The sequence below is a fragment of the Acanthaster planci genome, linkage group LG01, assembly GCF_054643075.1.
Source record: "Acanthaster planci isolate LZ-2023a linkage group LG01, COTS_SCS, whole genome shotgun sequence".
Lineage (NCBI taxonomy): Eukaryota > Metazoa > Echinodermata > Asteroidea > Valvatida > Acanthasteridae > Acanthaster > Acanthaster planci.
This window is the reverse complement of record NC_141777.1, coordinates 23,439,396-23,460,923: the sequence shown is the minus strand read 5'-3', so window position 1 is coordinate 23,460,923 and position 21,528 is coordinate 23,439,396. Positions and strand designations below refer to the sequence as shown.

The 21,528-nt window shown below is 39.0% G+C and overlaps 3 protein-coding genes across 3 annotated transcripts; 2 read left to right on the top strand and 1 right to left on the bottom strand.

Moving 5' to 3' along the window:
• The first annotated feature begins 5 nt into the window (after positions 1-5).
• On the top strand, positions 6-6,372 carry LOC147800563 (small ribosomal subunit protein uS10m-like). Its single transcript, XM_087148971.1, has 8 exons — positions 6-81; positions 1,256-1,344; positions 1,750-1,796; positions 3,005-3,102; positions 4,242-4,378; positions 4,859-4,967; positions 5,433-5,522; positions 6,159-6,372. The coding sequence occupies exons 1-8, from the start codon at positions 10-12 to the stop codon at positions 6,300-6,302; spliced, it is 786 nt and encodes a 261-aa protein (XP_087005097.1). The 5' UTR covers positions 6-9; the 3' UTR covers positions 6,303-6,372.
• Positions 6,373-6,384: 12 nt separating this feature from the next.
• LOC147800562 (trans-L-3-hydroxyproline dehydratase-like) lies at positions 6,385-12,133 on the top strand. The gene is made up of 3 exons (XM_087148713.1): positions 6,385-9,414; positions 10,352-10,650; positions 10,931-12,133. The coding sequence occupies exons 1-3, from the start codon at positions 8,880-8,882 to the stop codon at positions 11,192-11,194; spliced, it is 1,098 nt and encodes a 365-aa protein (XP_087004839.1). The 5' UTR covers positions 6,385-8,879; the 3' UTR covers positions 11,195-12,133.
• Positions 12,019-15,586, bottom strand: LOC110978365 (uncharacterized). The gene is made up of 3 exons (XM_022233307.2): positions 15,326-15,586; positions 13,936-14,161; positions 12,019-13,731 (listed from the first exon to the last, which is right to left on the bottom strand). The coding sequence occupies exons 1-3, from the start codon at positions 15,467-15,469 to the stop codon at positions 13,520-13,522; spliced, it is 582 nt and encodes a 193-aa protein (XP_022088999.2). The 5' UTR covers positions 15,470-15,586; the 3' UTR covers positions 12,019-13,519.
• Positions 15,587-21,528: the final 5,942 nt, after the last annotated feature.

Here is a 21,528-nt window from a genome sequence, read left to right as displayed (position 1 = left end):
TCATTTAAAATGGCAGCCCCCGTCAGCGCACCGAATCTGATTTTGCGGAAAACTGTCCGCATGTTTCAGGCATTCAAAAGGGTTAGTGTGTCTCTATGTGTATAATCATTGTTGGCAAAGCATCCAGAGGACACATCACACCAACTGTATTAGTTGTGCGCCACGCGTGGGGAGATTGACGTAAATTACTGTGTTTACTGTGGCAGTGTGGTGTAATTTTTAACCTAGCTAGGCCTACCGGTACCCCCAGGCCTGGGGCCAATTTCATCATGTTCATAGAGCTGCTTAAGCACAAAATCTGTTTCAGCGCGAAAAAACTTAATAAACAAAGGTTACCAGCTCAAACTCAATGTGATTGTCATGCTAACCATAGGACAGCTAAATACCATTCCAAAACAATATACACTACATGGAGTTTTGGCTGGTTACCTGGTTTATCACGCAAGGTTTTTTTTTGCTTAAGCAAATTTTGTACTTTAGCAGCTCTATGAAATTTGGCCCTGCAGAACTGTCACCTGTGAGGCGTTGGGGTCCTTCGTCTGCTCTGGAGTGGACGTCGGACCCCATAGTTCTGGGGGTACTACTAGGTAGGCCTATTAAAATAGCATTAGACCTATTCATTCATCTAGTAGGGTAAAGGTGGGGGTATTGGACCCCTGGCTAAGACATGTAAGAAAAGCAAAAACTCGATCAGCTGTGTAGTTTTTGAATGCAGTTGGTCAAATTCTCCAAATTTTCCACGATGTATGGATACTATGGGGCCGCCATCTTTCTTCCACGCAGAAACAAGATGGCGGCCGGTCAGACTGTACTAACAGGCCCGACTTTTGTCACTCAAATTTAAACACTCAAATATTTCAGATGGATATAATACATTGAATTTGATATGTAGGATCCTAATTAACATTTTAGATTAAAAAATATTTGCATAAATATGCTTGAATAACTTGCTGATGCTTTGTTGACACTCGTTGACCCTAAATAGCATGGCCCATGTTAACCTAAGGCTAGGCTGTGTTTAACTTAAAATATAAGATATATGCCTAACGTGCGTGACGGTATAGTCGCCAGGTCCCTAATTTCACCATTTGCACTAGTTTCACGTACTGTGAAAACCAATCAGACTGAGCAATAGGTGGCAAAAATTAGGGTCCTGGCGTCCTATACCATTACGCACATTAATGAAGAACACAGATAATCAGTATTAAGTTTAAACTATTACCAACCATACTCATGTTTTGCTTCATTTGTTCAGGTGGATACTCTGCAGTTTACTAAGAGGAGGAATCCAGCTGTGGTATTTGGAATTTTGTCAAGATGCAGCCACTATCAGAATAACTTAAGGTACCTTTTTTACAGTAGTGCTGCTATTTACATGTGTGGCTGTTGCCAGGTTTTTGTGCATGCAGGCTGGGGTGCCATTAGTAGTAAAGGATGGTCAGTGGCAATGTGTTGTTTAGCTAATTGGTTCCCTTTTTCTTTTTGGTTTTCCTCATTTCATTTTTTTAGGGGAGGGGGGCAAGTCACCATCCTCCCTTCCCCCCAGGATGCCCATGTTTACATGTATGCCTCTTTTGTACATACATGTACAAAACCAGAGTTTCTGGACGTTTGGCATGTTGGAAAGGAAACCTGTGAGAAATTGTTCCGGAACGGCATGGTTTAAATGCCAGCCATTTTGCAACGTTCTCTTCAATTGGTGGCACAGTTCAATCTTTTTTATGTTTCTTTGTTCATTTTATCATCCAGTCTAACACTGCATAGCAGACTCTACTTCTCAGCACAGAAATCTCAATGTAAGTGTAATTTCAGCTGTAATCTAAGTAAAGAAAAATTGATCTTACATTGCTGTCAGAGCAGCTAATCTCTTAAAGTTGATGTTTGTGATTTTTTTGTGATACATTTGTGAGTGGTACATACAGTTTTCACTTTAATTTGCTGCTTTAAATTTTTCCACTTGAAGGACACGTACATTCTCCTGGTGCTGTACATGTAAAGTGTAAGAACATTGCGCAGTGACAAGTGTGGTTGTGGTTTTTTTGGGGGGGGTTCACAAAGTTCTGTAAAGCTTTGGGATGTGCCATTAGATAAGAACTCTGTGAAAACTGACCCCGACAAAAAATTGTTGAAACTAAATGGACTCAATCTCGAGCCATGAGTTAACATATGAACAGATGAGGCTTATCCTGTAATTTTTTTCTGAAATGCAACTGCATTCTGGTGACATTGTCCGGATATCCCCATCACAAAATAACAGAATTACACAAATGTTAAAATTTTTCCTTGCTGATTACTGATTTTACCTTGAATAGCCCTGTCTCATCCTTTTAAAAGCAGCATTAAGATTCTGGTGGATGTTGGAGGTCTGGAAGGCAGGGCAATTCTCAGTTACATTTTTGATAAAAAATCCTATGATTGACATCCTTTCTCGGCATCTGAAATTGGCCCAGGTATATTTCCATTATGCCATTAATATTACTGACCCCAGTTTAAAAGAGGTTTTAGAAAATAACTTGGTATAAAAACCTGTTTCTGTCCGATATCACCCATGAACCGACATTTCTTATACCTCTGACCTGAAGTGAAAAAGTTAAAAAGAAAAAATTAACAATTCTAAACTGGGGTCAGTATATTTATATTAATGGCAAAATGGGAATATGCTTGGGCCAATTTCAGAGGGAGAGGAAGGATTGCATCGTAGGATTTCCCAATTTTTTGTCACACACATTAAACCGAGAATGGCCAGGCAGAGCCCAGCCACTATTACTTCACACAGGGCTTGATGGATCTTGTACACTTACTTGGGTCGTTGCTTTCCCTTTGCACTGGAGGATGTGAAGGATTCAAGAAGGGTGCATGCTAAAAGCCTGGGAATTTTGGGTGAATGGACATCTGTTCACGTGTTTAGTTAGTTAGTTTTGCCCAAAAATTTATATTTACCATACTCACTTGAAATACAACCATTTAACAAAAGTGAAAGTCTTTTTTCTTGTGATCACTGCAGTAAACCATTCATGTTTACCAGCAAGCTTTTGCCAGCCATGCAGTCGATGTTTCAGTACCCCAACTGAACAGAAGGCACCAGAGGGTAGCAGTAGTGAGGTGAATTGTCTTATCACTCAGTCATCTAGGAAGATGTGCAGGAGAACATTGGGGATATGTGAACATTCATTGAATTTGATCAAGGAGTCAGATTGCGACATCAGCGCTATTTGCAGCTTTCAAGTGATTTGGTGCGGAGGAAATGTATTGTGTAATCACGGACCATTTACCCAGGGATTTGCAACTGCGAAAGGCCCCAGTGCAAACACATGTGGGACCTTGGTTCCATGCATGTTACGGATTGTTATTACCCCCGCAGGCGCTCTTAACTTTCTCGAAAAAACTTGCGACCACATGATACGCGTTGCAGCATACAGCATGTACAGTGCAGCCGTGGTTATGACGAGAAGACAAGCCATTGCTGTGCTTAAATCTATTCGTTTTGATGGATAAATCTTCTTCATTTATCAATTTCAAGGAGAAACGTAGTTTTAATGAGGCAAAATTCCCCAGTTTTGTGGTACACTTTTTCTCAGAATGTATAGGATGAAATATCTTGAGCAGCATATTTTTAGAAAGGGTGTACCCTGACTTAAAATATTACATGAAAACAAAGTGGTAGACAGGAATATATGGTTTATTATGAGAGAAAGTGTTACATAATCCAACTTAATTTCTGCTTTGATATTGTGCCGGCCGTAACAGGCACTGAACCAGGTCTGAGCTTAAGTTGCACATCCCTGGGTAAATGGTCCATGGTGTAATCCAGTGGTGATGATGCACTTTTTTCAAATTCTAGGAAGGGGGATTTTCCTTAGTGTGTTCATTAAGTGATTATAATTGGCTTGAAATGTGATTTTGGTTAAATTTACTTGCTAATAAAGATATGGTGTTTGCACTCTGTAAAACTTTGTTGGAAATAATATAGACTAATCCGATTAGAAGCCATAACTGAGGGGGCACCGTACTCACACGTACATTCTTCAACTTGACACGTGCGTACATTTGGCATATCACGACACCCTATTGGTTCAAGAGGCATGTAACGCGTGCGTGCCACCTGTCCACGAGAGTTGTGCCACCGCAGTAATGGCTTCTAATTCTGCTGGTCGAATTACACTATAGGAATGAAATTTTTGATGTGGTTCACATTAATTTACTGTTGTCTCTTGATTTTCACAATTTCTTACTGCTAATAGGAGAAGCCTGAAGAGTTGGACACCCTATACAAATCAATTGAGTTGAAGGTCAAAGGTCATGATGAAGCCGTACTTGACAGCTATAAGGCATTTGTGTCTATGGCAGCGAAGGAACTTGGGGTTACTCTACACAGCGTGTAAATATATTTTGAAGTGTTAAATGTTCTTTCAAAGTGGGATGGATAAGATGAGCATATCTGTTGAGCAGTGTTGATGGATCAGTACTTTCAGTAGTGTAAAAAGGGATTTTTTTGCTCAGTTTTTGCTCCTGTGTACCTTTTTCCATGACGGACATTTCATGAAAATGGTGAATCTCACACCTGGTTGACCCTATCTGCAGTTTGTATTGGTTTACTCATTTGATGGAGTGGGAACAGAAGTAACATATCAAAAAGCACTGCAAGTACATGTAGTTAGGAGAACTACATGCTCCTGTATGGGTCTACTCTTTCACAACAATGTTTAAGCTTTTATTTGATTTAGTTCTTCAAAACCACACAGGATAAGGAAGATTTCACTCAGAAATATGCATGACAATGTGATTAACTCTAAATCAAAATGGTGCAGGTTTACAATTTTATGGGTACTTCTGAAACATCTCCCGTTTTGTTTCCCAGATCCAAACCGCTGAGGAAAATTGAGCGATTAACCTTACTGAAATCCAGACACATCTACAAGAAGCACAGAGTACAGTATGAGATACGAACACACTTCAGAATCCTTGAGGTAACTGTTAATCTGAAATTTCACCAGAAAACCTTTTGTATTTTTCTGTTTAATGTGTTTGAAATAAACAGGCTGCATGCACATACGGAAATTTTCAGCATATGTATTTACATAAGTATTCTAACTGGTAATTTTTAAAGGTTCACTTGTTAATGGTGAGGTTTCAAGATTATTTTTGTAATTGTAGGCGGTCAATCACAGTTTCATAATTCTAGTATTCAGTGTTGTATTCGAGTCCACTCACAAGTCCACTCACACGTCCTTTCACAAGTCCACTCACAACTCCCTTCACAAGTCCACTCACAACTCCCTTCACAAGGCCAGCCATAACAGTCACAGAAGTATGCTTTTGTCACAGCTCATTTGAATAGCTTGTGAACTGGTTTAAGACTGAATGACTTGCAGGCACTAATGATGGATTCAAATACAACACTGCTGCTATTTTGCAATTTTCTGTCTGTCTAGTTCAAGCACATAACTGGAAGCACAGCAGATGTTTTCTTAGAATACGTGGAGAGAAATCTACCAGAAGGGGTGGCTCTGAAAGTGACAAAGGTACATCAAAGTTTTCAAAACTAATTATCAACTTTTTACTGGTAATTTCCAAACGATGATGGATGACAGTTATTCCTAGTATGATATTTACAGTGTGGAAAATTTTGTTTGATGCTTCATGGCTAGTGCTATGAAGTTGTAAATAAAGTAGAAAAACTTGCCAGATTGTCAGAAACTAAGAGTTGAATTGTTTGAAAAAATTACAGAGCTGTCAGTACTTTTTGTAGTGTTAGTGAAGATCTAATGTTCAACACACTCTTGGATGGCTCACCACTCACAAAATGCTACTGATGACTTGCTTCATTGTTGTTAAACTTGTAAATCATATAGCTTATAAAAAGCATACAACGTTTGTAAGTGATTCGGTTTAACTTTTTTGAAATGCATTTGACTAAAAGTGAATTGAATCCGTGCAAGTTTTAGTATGCAAGCACAAAATTTGTTTTAGTTTTCATAGGCTGCTGTATTTGTAATTATTGTATTGTGGCGAAGACCATTATGAGAGAAAGGGGAGAGTTATGTCCTCATTGTATTGGAAAGATGTTCATGGGTTGTAGCCCAAACTGATGTTATTTAGATCATTTTGTCTTTTTCTCTTGAAGTTTAAGTCTGTTACTTTATGTGATACAATTTCAGTGTGCACTGGAAAAGCTTCCAGACCATCTCCAGTCTCCTCCAGAGACCAATGATGAGTCATCCTTCCTCTCCTCTTCCATGTCATCATCTGATTCCTCCTCTTCGGAAGATGACGATACGAATCTGAGAGACACAAGGGAATGATGCTCCCACCTGCTACACACCCTTTACTTAAATTATAAACTGTAAAGTCATTGTAGAACATTATGGACATTAGAGCTTTGCTTGGTTAAGGATGGATATTGTTACGATGTTTAAAGGCCGCCTATGACAAGATGAATGAAGGTAGCTCACATTGAGCTCGTGCTCCTGCTTTTTTTAAAGTTGCCCCATCAATATCTTTGTAGTGTTGTGAGTCATCACATTTGGGTTATGACAGGCATTTTTTGCTTGGTTTGATTGTTGCAAACTAATGATTTTCCTTTTGTACAATTTGGTGCACACAGAATCTGAAAATTAATGGAAAGAAGGTAAAATGGTCAATTTACTATCAACTTGACGTTTTGCTTAGATGGGGATTGGTATGTTGAAAAAGTACCAAAATTGGTATGTTAGCCCTTCAAGGGGGGGGGGGGCAAAAGCATTATAAAAAATAGCTGAAGTTGAACATGGTTTTGAGGATTTTGTTCCTCCCAGTATGTAAATACTTGAAAAGAATGAGCAGTGACATTTTCAAACTTTCATTTCATCAGATTCTGAATGTAGGACATTTAATAATATGTACATTACTTGTCAATGTCTTTTTGGCTAAATTCACTAATGTTTAGTTAATGTATCACACGTCCCGCAGATACGGTCTGCAGCACAGGCTTAACATTACTGTACTAGAGACAACACATCTTGTGTGTTCATCAGTGACAGTACCCAGTTATGGCGCATACCTAGCTGGCTGGCGTATTGTGCTGTTCATTGTACCCCAGGAAGACCTCTTTTACAAAATTAAATTATGATGTTTGTCTTTGGATACCCCTTCTATTTTCAGATGCTGTGTGCAGAGGAGAGGAACAAATCTCATAGTTTTAAAACAGCATTATGAAAGTTGTGCTAAAGTTGATATCGGTAAGGCAGAAATATAAAAGAAAAATTGAGGATTTTAAAAAAAATTCTAATACAGGTAAATGTGAAGATTACCTAAATGATCTTGTGACTAGTTTGGTCATGACGGTTGCGGCCAAAATAATGGACTTAAAGATCTCTCAAAATACATTTGTATATCATGTAGTTGGCATTCTCCAAAAACACGCGAGTGGCAGGGCCCAAACTTTACTGTCATTTTCTCACAAATTCTCTATGGTTTTTCACTTTCTTCTTCAAAACCTTCATATATCGTCACAGCTGTTACTTTCTGGTATAAGTTGGTTTGTTGGGTACAAAAGAGTTTATTAAAATATTGTGTTTGTCTAGAGCAAACAAGGTGAAAAGAAATCTGCCCATTCAGAGTTTAGTTGAAGCTTGCAGATCCTGCATTTACCAATCGCATTCATGTTACAACCAAGAGTAACTAATTTCCTTTTGAAATCGGTCAATTTTTGGAAGCATATTTTTTTACTTTGAAACCTTTCTGGCATACTATGCATTCATCTGTTACTTGTTAAGAAGGTACTTTGGAACATTCTGAAGAAATTATTCCATGTAATTGGTGTTTGAATGGTTCACCTCCTCCATAGCTTCGTGGATGCTGTACTTTGCCTGTGTGCTATCCAGTTCCATGATGCAATGAGAATGTCAAAAATTGTCACTAAGCCAGTTTGCGGGGATTTAGCATTTTGCAGCACAAATAAATTGGGTTTTATAAATGTATCTTTGCTTGATGATTTCAAGATCTATTCCCATACAAGCATGCTGTATTTGTTGGTCCAGTACGAATATTGCATTTTGGGTCCATATACTCTGACCAGAATAGGCTATATTTAATTCTTAATTTGCAAAAACTTTCAAGGGTTTAAGTGATGAAATTTTCTTTAACGCACTTGTTTGCAAGCCCGTACTTGTCTTTAATGTAAGAAAATTGTTTGACTTGTATTTAAAAGTTCTTGTTTTAAATATTTGAAATTGTTCATACTTTTACACACAGCTGAGAGGGCTCTTAATTTTGGTGTCATTCAAGAAAAACACTGCTCAGTTATGCATTTTTCTTGCTGTTATAAACCCAAAATTTGTCAAGTGAAAACATTTCAGAGAAAGCTAGGGCAGTGCTTGTTGATTTTGCCGTTATGTATGATATGTATTTGCACAACTTTAACAGAAGGAAAGTTATGACTGCAAAATATTAAACTATCCCAGCAATTTTTTTAAGTATAAATCAGTGTAACATTGAAAACAGTTTTGCTCGTAAATATGGACAGTCTTATTTATAAAATACCCTTTTTAAGTAGTGAAATAAATTGAAAATCAGGTTGAGACACAGAGTTCCATTTTCAACAGTTGTCTGAAAAAGTCGTATTATTACCCTTTAAAAAACGAGTTCCAACGTACGTGTACTGCCATACACATGTATATAAAGCGGATAGGTAGCATCTTTGTTGGGCATACATCTGGCGAGATTCTGTACTTGAACTTGGTTAGATTACTACGTGTAGTAGACATAGGAGACAGGTGTTATGCTTGACTGAAGTTTCTTGTATACTCCAATTTCTGGCGTTTACTTCTAGAAAGTCAGAACAGGCGCCTTAGACGTACACCCTCTAGATTTGCCACCCCCAAAGTTTGCCGTGATATGCCATGCCACATGCATACCACGTAGGCTGTCTGACTGCCGTAACAAGCAATATGTCGTCTGCCGTTGAAAAATCACTTTTTGGGAACATTAAATTAAGAACAGTCGAGATGCACACAGCAGGCGAGCCTTTCCGAATCGTAGTATCGGGCTACCCTAAATTTGAGGGGGAAACTATCCTAGAAAAGCGCCGCTTTGCAAGGGAAAAGCTTGACCACCTGCGCAAATTGTTGATGTTCGAGCCACGCGGTCACCACGATATGTACGGCGCTATTCTGGTGGAACCAGACCTCCCGGGAGCTGATCTAGCAGTCCTGTTTACCCACAACGAGGGCTACAGCACAATGTGCGGCCACGGAGTCATTGCCCTGGGAAGATTTGCCGTGGATCATGGCTTCGTTAAGCCCCAGCAGCCAGAGACTGAAGTAGCCGTGCAGTGTCCTTGTGGTTTGGTCAGGGCATTCGTGGAGTACAACGAGGAAAGGAAGAAGACCGGTCAAGTGAGGTTCAACAGTGTGCCAGCATTTGTGTTTGCACTAGGTAGTGCGATCTGCAACTCTAGTTTATGAATAAATTATGATTTATTTACCCTTGATTATTTCTTCCATGTGGTGCACCAACTTCATAAACTTGAAGACTCAGGCAAGGAATATTAAGGAATTTTGTTTCTAAAAGTTACTAGCCTGAGGCCACTGTCGCCAATAGTGTTATGCCCCAACTAGAGCATCAGTCCCAACTACAGTTGGGACCGGCCCAACTACAGTGTGCTATTTATTGTTGGGCTCAGAATGACAGAAGTCCAGCGTGTGCATGTGCTATTGTTTACATCAACTTGTGCTTTTTTTAGAAGTAAGTTTGTATACAGATTAAGTGCCATAAATTTGATGAATTATGTCATGGCGTGAACTGCATAAAGTTGGAGAAGGTTGAGAAATTTTCTACAGACATTGGCCATCAATAGTTGGGCCAACTGCAGCACTATATAGTTGGGACAGACGCTATAGTTGGAGTGTAACAATAGCATGGGAGGCACACACTTTTCAAGGGGGCACTAAAAACAACCTTTCACAAAGTTGTACAAACATGCATTTTGTACGTGTACATTTCAAAACTTCAGGGGGGAGGGACTAAATTCCGGAGGGGTGGGGGGGGGTCCGTCAGAGCATGTGGGGAGAGCAAGATGTAAGTCTGATACAAGAAAAACGCAGCCAACATGACTATTAGCCACTGTCCATGCACATTCCATGTAATTTCATGAGGCTGATTTTGTGAAAAGCTATAAAATCAACTTTCTGCTCTGAACCTGCAGTTTGGAATGAATGCTAAAATGTGCAGTGGCTTTTGATACTGGCCTTTATGGTCTGACCTGAACTCCCATTAAGGATGTTAAGGAAAGTGAAAAACTCCTCGTAATAAGTTTCCAAGTGATCTATCAATGAAAACTAAACTGATGTTCTGTTTGAAATTGAATGTTCAGATACTGAAGTTCAAGTTGAGGGGTACGGCAGTCTCAAAGTGGACATTGCTTATGGTGGTGCCTTCTATGCCCTCATCTCAGCCCATGAGTTTGGACTTGACGTAAGGAGGAGCTGTGTCAAGGATATTGTGAATGCTGCAACTGCTGTCGCCAATGCCGTCAAGGCCAAGGTTCAGATAAAGCATCCCGACAGCGAGGGATCTGATCTTGATTTCTTGTATGGTGTCATTGTGACCGATGGGCAGGATGCCTGGAGTGACCAGCCAACCGCGAACATCTGTGTCTTCGCTGATGCAGCGGTAAATACTGGGGTTTTCCCAAATCCTTACTTTGTCTCTTGCTTTGCCTAGGTCACCCCCACTGACTGTTGGTTTTTTAGCTCGGTTGAAAGCTTTGTTTGCTAGAGAGCAGTGAAATGTTTGCTCTTGACCCTAAGATGAAAATATTTTCATTCAGTGTGAGCATTGTAGACGCATAAGCTGTTTCAGGATTGAAGTTAACTCGTATGACATGGCATGGTAGTAATTTTTCATGTTGGCTTTGACCTAACACTCCCTGCTATGTTAACTTCTTTGAAAGGTTGACCGCAGTCCCACAGGATCTGGTGTAACAGCTCGTGTCGCTCTGCAGCATGCCAAGGGCCAGATAGCCCTTCAGCAGACCCGCAGCTTTGAAAGTGGCCTGTGCGGTACAGTATTCACCGGTAAAGCCATCAAGATGACCAAGTGCGGCTCTGTAGATGCGGTGATAGTGGAAGTCTCAGGTAGAGCTCACTACACCGGAGAGGCAACCTATACCATCGACGAGGATGACCCAGTTGGAAGTGGGTTTTTGCTCAGGTAGATTGCAAAAAGGGGAATTCTCATATGAGAATTTTGGATAAATCTCATTTAGCTGTCAAGTTCATTTCCCTCCAACATCACTATCTACCCACTCCCCCCCCAAAAAAAATTGATTGATAATTAAAGGTTTGACAGGTGTTTTACTTTTCACTGATTAAAAAGCTGAAGTAATGTGGACATGACCTGAAAGTGAATTTTCAAAATTCCTGGTTGAAAACAGGGTTCAAAAAAAAAAGGAGAAAGAAAAAAAAAATCTTTATAAATTGACTGTATTTCATGTTCATTTTCCAAGCCTTCAGTTTATAAACAAAATCATCTCCCCCATATAAACAGACAGTAAATTCCAAACCTTAAGTATCTCCATCTTTGGAAACCTCTGTTTGTGTTGTGATGGTACTGCATGCTATAATAAGCTTGAGAACGAACAGGACAAATGTTGAAATAACATGCGGTGTGTTACACCATCCCTGCTGGCCATTTCCTTTCCCCGTGCAGTGCAGTACAGGATATTGTCAATCCCGTTTTTCTCTGTAGTATTCTAAATTGCTTGTTACTGAGCTGAAATGGTTTCACTCTTAATTTCTTTTCCATTCCATGCAGTAAAATGACCCCATAATATCTGTAAGTTGTGAAATATTGATTGTCTCAAGTCAGGTAAGTGGTGCCATGAGGGGTGTGAACCTCCGTCCCTACCCAACCTGGCGGTAATAAAGAACAATCAATAATTAATTTTTTATGTGGCGGTATTTGAAGCATTTAAAAAAGTATTATAATAAATTCTGAGCATTTGGCTAATTGTAAGAATTATAAACTCATTCAGATTACTGATTTGTTGACTTTTGTTTTATTTGAATTTACATATATATATATTTGCTTCATTAAATGTTCCATTGGTATAAAAAACTTCAAGCAACCAGGAAATGAATTTTCTTGGAATCACTTTTTGTGTATCTCTGTACACTTCTTCCTTGTATGAAGGCTGTTTGATATCTTTTTTGAGTTACGTGACTGAACGGTGCACTTTTTCAAACATTAAAAATTCTGGACAAGTGAGGGCGCTTTTGCTTTGATGTAAATCCAGGAAGACATTCTTCAGGTTGCATGTTTTCATGTTCAAATTGTGAATCCCAAATTTGCAATCTGGGAACATTTCTGTGAGAAGGATTTTTGCTGGATTATTGCCATATACTTACACAGCAATAAATTGCCAAATAAAATAAGATCTGCCATAGGAGTGGTTAAAAATGTAGAAATTTTCTGTGCACAAATCAGTGCAAAACTGTGATTCAGTGCCTTGGATAACATCACAGATCTGCTCATGAATATGCAAATGTGCATTAGCATAAAACAAGAAAAGCATCAAAATATAGGTTAAAATTGCAAAAGAAAAATTTAAATTCAGGTTAATTGAAACCCAAAGGTGCAATCTCAAGGAGTTTCAGTAAAATTTATAGAAATATTTCTATTTCGTGGTTCCTTTAAATTTTGTCCTACATTGCTGAAGCATAACGGAGAAAGCCCACATTTTGATTTTTCTGCAAACTACATGTACATGTGAATGGCTCCATTTACAAGAGCCGGTGTAGTTATGGGAAAATAGATCTGTGAGTGTAAACACATTTGTTTTGTCTAAAAGGCCATGAGGACATGGGACACAGATGCACTTCATTCTCCATGTTTCGGAAGAAGCTACATGGAGTTCTGAATTTATCAAGCATTCCTTTTAAGGTAAATGCACATAATCCTCAAAAAAGATGAATCAAGTCACTTTTTGACAAACAGATTGCTATCCTGGTGGGTTTCAGTACAAATAGGTAACTGAGGTTAGTGTTATGGACATCATGCAACATATTGATTATACTAACACTATTGATTATACTAACAGTCATATTCTCTTTATCGTAGTTTGCTAAGACATGGCCAAGAGGGGGTACATCCTTACTGGATGAATTTGCATTGACAAAACATAGGCCATGTATTGCTCTCTGGAGGTACTCAATACTCATCATTATGAGGAAAACAGCGGCTTCTGGTAATAGTGTTTGCATGTTGATCGACATTATTTGGTTACTACTGCACATCTGTGCTCAATGAAGGAGTGACAGTGACTGAGAGATAGTGTTGCTCCGCTCTCTCTTGTTACAGTCTGGACAAGAATGTAGGCAGAGTGGCTGAATAATGTCAAGTGGTATGTGTACCCGTATATGCAGTAGACTGATCGAGCAACATCAAGGAGGTAATATGAGATCTACTGCTGTCCAATCGGCATCCATTATCTGTGAACCATGAACGTTCAGTTTCAGTTTGCTTGAAGTTAAACAAATTCTTAGGTTGCATTTGTCAGAAGGAACTGCCTACACATCTCCTGGTATTTCTCCAGTGGCTCAGTCTTGACGGTAGGGTCCTTGGCCCTTTCATCCCACTGTCGCATCTTCAGGATAGCAGCTAGCTGCGGCTCCGTTTCAAATACCTTGGCCTCCTCTGCCGTCATTGGTCCTCCCTGGTGTACCAGGGTCATTTTGCTAGCCTCAGAAAGTCCTGAAAGTGGAAAAGGGTAAATATTAACTGGAATAGGCCAAGACAAATGGTTGTGTACAGATGAGAAGAAAGCAATGGGGAATATGAAGACAACTGAAGTTTTTGTTTATCTTAGTCTGCTTTTGAAGTTCCTTGTCCCATTATTATTGTTCTCATTGGTGTAAAAGTTTCACCGTATGCTGATCTTCCCCAACCAGTACTTACTGTCATAATATCCCGTGTCTTTGAAGACGAGGTAGCGTTTGGCATCCACATGCCCCTTTGAGAAGATGCTGATGGAGTGTGGGATGCCGAGACTCTCTAAGAACTCTTGGCCGATGATCTCATGCCCTTGGGCACCCAAAACCACCCCATCTGTCTCCATGCGCTTGGCTTCCTGCTGTAGGCCAACCAAGTGTCCAATGTCATGGAAGAGTGCTCCCAGAATAACCTTGAATCAAACAGAGTAACCAGTTTGAGCATTTATAACATGGATTGATCATAATGATTTTAAAATTATGGCCTTTTGAGCCTGATCATGGAATGACTAACCAAGTGTCTTAAGAATTTTAGATGGTGAAAACATGCAGTGACATGGGTGTTACACATTCAGTCATTTCTTCACTTTGCATACCATTAAAGATCTATACAACAAAACTTTTCCAGTAATATCCTTATGTTTGTGTCACATTATAGCCCTGTTTTCAGTTTTTATTTCTGCCATTTTTAAAAGTATTTTGGAGCAGTTCTTTGTTTTAATCTAAACAAGGTTAGTAATTTCTTATTTAAAAAAGATTGTTAAATCAACTTTTGAAAAATTTAAAATGGATTTTGAATATTTTGCTGTAAAAGCAAGAGACAAGCAGGCACTGTTATCCATTTTAAAGCAAATGTAGCTGTGTATATGTGCTTTCTTTTTCTTAAAAACATACACAAATTGAAATTAAAAGGATTTAAATCAAGAACATGTCCATGTATTAAATTTGATTGAAGTCACATATCAGCATATAGGACCGTGTTTGAAATGGGGCTTTAAGTTTTAAAACTAGATTTCACAGAAATTTAACTATGAACTCAAGCTTAAGGATCAGTGAATGAAAAAATGCACCTATCTCATGTACTTATTTTACAAGGTAGTTGTACATGTAGGTGCACCCCCCCAAATATTTCACCTTGCTCTGCTTGCTAAAGTAATTTTGTTACAAGAGGTTTATTTGTGATCCAGCTCCTTGGTCATTGATAGAGTAGTGACTGATGAATGCTTGATAAAAGCTTGTTACTGGTTGAGGCTTTGCTGCATGATGGATGACATTTCCATTTGTAGAGATTAAAGACTGATGTACTGGTACATCAATCTTAGCATGCTAAACTTTGAGGTGAACCCTTTAAATCAAGTTCTGTTAATGGTGTAATAAATCAAATACAGACATTGATTTCGGAAGTAGGAAAACAATACACCATCCTTTCATTAAAAGTAAATATTATGCATTGATTGTTTTTTGTGAACTGGAGGCAAACAACTCCAACTTCACTTCATCCTGTGTGCACGCAACCTGCCCCGCCCCTTCCCTTGCTCTATTGTTAGTCGTTCAACCTTGTTCCACCACGCACCTACCGGCACTGGGCACTCCTCTTGTTCAGCAAGCATTGCGCATTGCACCATGTGCTCGGTTTGGGTGACATTCTCACCGAGGTAGTCAGACGAACCGTACCGCTCGAAAAGGCTAAAGATTGCCTGGATTGCACGATCGACATCCATGACCAGTTTGCAGAATCCACCGCGTGCACACTGCTAGAATCAATCGGCTTTAACCATTCCACACTAACTTTGGAACTTGCGCCGAGCCAGCTTGTTCAAGCTGTACATGTACATGCGTTGCCCATGCCAGCCATATAGCGCAAGCGCAGAGTTGAAATTTTAATGTGTGAGCGCTACACTACACTAGTGGCGCTATTCAGTATGTCAAAACACGGTACACGTGAGTGAAATGAAGCGCAGCATTCAAACGTCAAAGTCAGCAGTAACGATAACAAGGCACAGTAGTTTTTTTGTACATGTACAGTGTATATACATGTATATCAAATGGGATCATGTGTCCAACTTTCACGATGGTATTCGTCGAATACGTGTTAACTGGGCATTCGTTGCCAGTTGTAAAGAAAGTTACTGTGGTTGCCTCGAACCTGTAGCCTAACCATGGTCCCGACATCACTGACAAGGAGTTCTAGGGATACCACCAATGCGCATGCACCGAGAAAAAGAACCTTGTGTGCATGGCAGTCATGTGTCAGCGCTGATTTGACGATGTGGTTCAAACGACGGATGTTCAGGACGTTTGAAGCTAAGCGTGAGTTTCAAATGTAGAATTTGAAGTTTTTGTTTTGAATCTGGCAACAATTCTGAGGCATTGTGAGCTTGTCGTAAAGTTTATGACGCTTGGTCAGTGTTGGTAGAGCAATTGATAGTGTCCATGCTGACTCTACAACTATACGGTACTCGATGCAGATGATTTCCACATTGTGAACCAGTAACAAATTATCCATAAATGTAAATAAATTGCTTGTGTGTACTTTACTAATACAAATAAAGACATTGAATTAAATATTTATATTAAAGATTCTTTAATTCAAAAAGTATTGACGACAAGTATTCTTGGAAAAACCACTGCCAAAATGTGCACATGTCCATCCCTAGAAATGTTGGTGTTCTTTGAAAACTGAGACACGCGTTACCCTCACAGAGTCTTATCTTAATATAATATACATACTTGGTAGCTTGGGGCAATACTTGTCAAACTTACTTCAACAAAATATATATTGTTCAAAAGAAAGCCTTAATAACTCGGGTTATAGATCACACACTAGACTTCTCCTCTCAAAATTCAAATGTCTCACTATCTTTAATATCTACAAATATCACTTAGGCGTTTTGATGTATGAATTTGAGAGCCAGATCCAACGGCCATACATGTACAAACTATGGTTACTTTAAATAGTTCAGTCCATAATTATAATACAAGATTGTCATCCAAGTTTCACATCTTTAGTGCATGAACATGCTTCTGCTAATCAACTGTAAGACACCAAGGCCCAATTTTATGGAATAGCTTAAACTGCCTATCCCCAACACGTACTATTTATCAATTCAGAAAAAATCTTAGAGTTTCTTACTTGGGTACCAGTGATTTTAACTGGGTCAAAATTTCAAAAGGGTCCAAATGTGAAATGTTATACCTGGTATATCATTTTAGGTGTTTACTTTCTTGAAACGTCCATATGTGTGCATAATTTTTAACAACATTCAAGAATTTGACTTTCATTTGACACTAAAATTTATTTTTAAATATGGGTACCAAGAAATTGGGTAAGAATTTCCTTACTGAAATTCTTTCTGTTTTTTAGCTGATCGAAATTTCTTTGCTCCAGTTTGAAGAGTGCCCCAGCAAGTAAAGAATGACTGAAATGAATTTCCATTTTCCTTCTGAAATTGTATGTAATATTACTGTATTTATATATCATTTTAGAAAATGTACTTGACATCAGACACCAATGTACTTATTTATCCCCACAATACACCCTTTGGGAAAAGAGTGCCAAACATACAATACAAATCACAAAAAGCGCCCTCTTCCTAAACATCAGCATAATTCCCTATTTTTTTTCAATCTCTTCAAAACTATGGTGTCAGATGTGCAAGTTAGACACCCTGTAAATCCGACGCTGTCAAAACCATGCATTACTGATGAAGAATAGCTGGCAGTGCAATGTACATGTATAGAAACCACTTATCATCTGTACTATTTGCATAGGATGTAAATGAGACCCCACTCTCTGTAACAGTTACGGAACCAAATACATGTAGGCTTCCTTTTTGTTTTATAAATGCATTTGCAGACATTTGGCTATTAGGACAAGCATTTCCTTCTAGACCAGTTTACAAATATGGTAATTTCTAATTTACCTGGCAAGTGGAGACAACAAGCTTTAAGTGGTCCATTGAAAATGTACAGGGAAACAAATTTCAACATTTTCTCTTAGTTTCCACACCTTTTTCACTTTTGTCTTCAGAAACCCCTCTGAAATCATAGCAGTAACATTCTGGTGTGAGAGGAAATTTTGGAGAAGAAAATTAAACTTGAAAACTTTTGTTCGAAGTACCAGTACATGAGGTTAAAAGAAATCAGTATGGTTTCGTTCTATGTGAGCTGTACAAGTTACAACAAATTGTGCTCTATACATCACGGTACCATACACCTTCTCAGTCAAAAATATAAATGGCAAAACATCTAACTATAGAAGGATAGTAATAGTTTTGATGAATGCTATCAAGGGGGTAGGGCCTATCCATGTGAAGTTACCGGTATTTCTGATGACCCCCTTTTAAGTTTTTTAAGTCTGATTCGCTGTACAAAATTTTAAATCACACAGGTGCCTATAAGTGTTGCATACATAGACCGGTAGTACCCTGAATGTACAAATTTATTTAATTTCACACGGTTGGAAAGGAGCCCCCTGAAAAAGTAAGTTCATTTGTTTTATTCATTGCAGTGTAAAATCCCTTTAGACAGAAAGTAAACGCTATACTGTAAAATGATCTAGTGGGCTTTCTGAAGACAAAAGTGAAAACAGTGCAGAAGCTGAGAGAAAATCATGTTGAAATCTGTGACCCTGTACATTTTCAATGGGCTGCAAAGCTTGTTGCCTTCACTTGCCATTTATGTGCATGCACATACTGGTAAATCTCCATTTTTTGTTGAGTATGCTGAATTTAATTTTCCTCATTTTTCTTCCGTGTATAAGCGCCAATTTTTTTTCTTTTTCTGCTGAAGTAACGGCCAGGCTGTCCTGGTTTGGACGCCCTGCTAAAACCCTTCAAGGAGAAAACTTCTCATTTAATGTGGTGCCATCACCAGGAGACAGTGCACAGGACTCTCACTTTTATCCACCAATCCTTTAGAATCTCACATAGCATCAGACACCAGTGCCAAGTTTGACTGGCCACATGCATATCTACATGTACATGTATCTCGTTTTGATATCGAGTATTCAGCCAACAGCCAGACAGTTCATTGCAAAACAGCATAAAAGTTCAACCTCCATTGTCATCCTGGTGAAGATAACTTCACGAGAGGGCCAGCTCTCCAAATGAGTCCCCCGCAGTATAATTCGTCAAGCTAGAAACAACTATCCTATGAGAACGAGTTTCCCACACAATGTTACGTGGACGTGTATGTGTTACAATCTGAGTTGAGCAATAAATGCTTTTAAAAGTCAGGCAAATTGCCAAAAATCCTACGTGATGAAGAAACAACGTAAGAAGGCATACTCTTTACGGAACAGCACCGGTATAGCGCAAAGTCAGAATTACGCAAAAATAGGAGGCAGTCAGACAAGAACTCGCACTTCCTTTTGCAGATATATCCCTAAATACTGGAAATTTGGATATGAAACTTGTACAAATAGATAGAGGAGCATGTGCCCTTTCAGACGACACCAAGTTTGCAAGATTTAGATAAATTTTAGACCTTTTATGCTCCGAGTTGAGCAATAAATGCTTTTAAAAGTCAGGCAAATTACCAAAAATCCTACGTGATGAAGAAACAACGTAAGAAGACACATCTAAATGCAAGTTAAACTTGGTGGAACTACTCATTGGGCATGTTAACAGAGCTGCACTGTGACATGTTCTCAACCTACAGAAACATAAAGTCAACTCCAGATGTCAGGCGAGTGAAAAGTAAGAGCAAAGTACACATGTATTTAAAGATGAAGAGGAAAGGCACCCAAGATGAGTCATGCAAAGTGATGAAGCACACACAAGATGAAACACATGAAGTTGAACGATGTGGGACTAAATGTACATGTAGAACATGTACCGGTAAGATCATAAGCATGCAAGATGAAGCATGTACAAGATCAAGGTACACATGTATCTACCAACCATTCTGATTTTGGTGGAATTATAAATCTTCAAAGCTGATTCTGAATTATGAATGTTAGTCCCGAAATTACGACTTTTTTCCAATCTTTTCTTCATTAAAATTTTAAAATGGCCGGAGTACAGGTACTCACGCATGTGATGCGATGGAAAAAGTAGTCTTGTTCCCCGACTAATAGGTGGCAACACTAAGGGCCATTTGATAAGGACATGTACAGGGGTGTCTGTCTAATACACTGGTATTGATACGTTAGTGTAGCGCATGAAGACGTAAAGCGGTTACAGGCACGAGCTTTATGTACAATGTAGTGCCACAGACACATCAATGTCTGTGTGAGGTGCACTGTGGATTTAGCCTGCATGCAAATGATTTGACACGTACCGGTACAAATCTGCTCATGGGTGGCCATTTGTGCAATTTAGGAGGTACCGGTACATGTATATGTAGCCATTGCATTGCTCCTAATATACATAAACATTTACCCAAATCTTCTCGTCTTTTTTCAGATCATTTAGCAAAGTTCTGCCCATCGCTTTATATTGTCATTTTTGCAAAGCACCAGTGCAAATCATTCACTGCTTGTACAAAGTCAAAGGACAGGTGTGCAGGTCGCTGAATAAGACACCGCCATCCTCAAAATAAATTTGGCATTGGAAGACTGGCATGTGCCATGTGAGACTAGGCACATTTAGGATTAAAGTGGCTGCCTAATTTTGAGTTTCCCATAATACCTGTCTGCCATAAAATATACGTGTACATGTATATGAAAACACATTTTTTTACTTGCTTTGAATTGGAAGAATATAGATAAAACATAGTTCAGGTACTGTATGATGTTGGAAATTCGAAAGCATAATTGGAAGTATCAGACAATAATGTTCTTTGTATGTTCTTGACTCAAGCAAAATTGTTTTTGATCATTTTTTTGGTCTGAAATTTAATGCAAAAATGTTATGAAACAGGCTAGATTGCACCAGAGAGCATCTAAAAACCCAGAGCTTCCAGGGCACTTCAGCAGGCACTGAACCCTGGCTAGAATGGACTTTGTGGTGTGCGTAAAAATAGTGCACCTTTTTCTTTTTTGTTGTCCTATATCGGCAGGTATGAATGAAGGGCACAGAAGATGGACATGCAAGATGAAAGGCAAGGAAGTTGAGGGCTTTCAAGATGAAGGGGCACACAAAAATGAAAGGTATGTAAGGATTGACAGAAGATGGGCTTGCAAGATGATGTGCACCCAAGATTAAGAGCATGCAGAATTAAAAAAATCATAAATTAATGGCATGAAAGATGAAATAAATGGGACAGAAGATGAAAAACATACACGATGAAGGGATCATAAGATGAAAGACTGCAAGAAGGGCTTACAAGATAAAGGATTGCAAGAAGTGCGCGCAAGACAAAAGGCTCACAAGATGAAGACTTGCAACATGAAGGGGAAGCAACCCAAAGACCACGGAAGACAAAAGGCGTGCCAGAGGAAGGGTTTGTAAGATGAAGGGCACAGGAGATGAAGGCCATGTGATGAGATGAAGGACACTCAAAATGAAGGGCTTGCAAGATGAAGGGTATGCATAAAGTAGGTCATTAGCCTAAAGGGCATGCATGATTAATGTACGCAAGTTGAAGGCTACCCAAGAAGATGAACGCAAAAGTAGTTGAGCATGAAAGGCGAAAGGCTCAAAGATGAAGCATACCCAAGATAATGAGCGTCAAGATTGAGAGCAGGCAAGATGAACATTAATGAAGGGCATGGAAAATTATTGGCACAGAAGATGAAAAGCATGCAAAATAAAAGGCTCAAAAGATGAAGGATTGAAGAGGAAGGGTTCGCAAGATGAACAGCATCCAAGATTATGCATGATTGAGGGCACGCCAG

Excerpts from the sequence above, each read along its gene's own strand:
- LOC147800562 (XM_087148713.1), top strand. The coding sequence starts at position 8,880 with ATGCCACATGCATACCACGTAGGCTGTCTGACTGCCGTAACAAGCAAT. Across the intron at positions 9,415-10,351 it reads AGCATTTGTGTTTGCACTAG|ATACTGAAGTTCAAGTTGAG; the intron begins GTAGTGCGATCT and ends TTGAATGTTCAG. Across the intron at positions 10,651-10,930 it reads GTGTCTTCGCTGATGCAGCG|GTTGACCGCAGTCCCACAGG; the intron begins GTAAATACTGGG and ends CTTCTTTGAAAG.
- LOC147800563 (XM_087148971.1), top strand. The coding sequence starts at position 10 with ATGGCAGCCCCCGTCAGCGCACCGAATCTGATTTTGCGGAAAACTGTC. Across the intron at positions 1,345-1,749 it reads CACTATCAGAATAACTTAAG|TCTAACACTGCATAGCAGAC; the intron begins GTACCTTTTTTA and ends TTTATCATCCAG. Across the intron at positions 4,968-5,432 it reads CACACTTCAGAATCCTTGAG|TTCAAGCACATAACTGGAAG; the intron begins GTAACTGTTAAT and ends CTGTCTGTCTAG.
- LOC110978365 (XM_022233307.2), bottom strand. The coding sequence starts at position 15,469 with ATGGATGTCGATCGTGCAATCCAGGCAATCTTTAGCCTTTTCGAGCGG. Across the intron at positions 14,162-15,325 it reads AAGAGGAGTGCCCAGTGCCG|GTTATTCTGGGAGCACTCTT; the intron begins GTAGGTGCGTGG and ends GTTTGATTCAAG. Across the intron at positions 13,732-13,935 it reads AGACACGGGATATTATGACA|GACTTTCTGAGGCTAGCAAA; the intron begins GTAAGTACTGGT and ends TTCCACTTTCAG.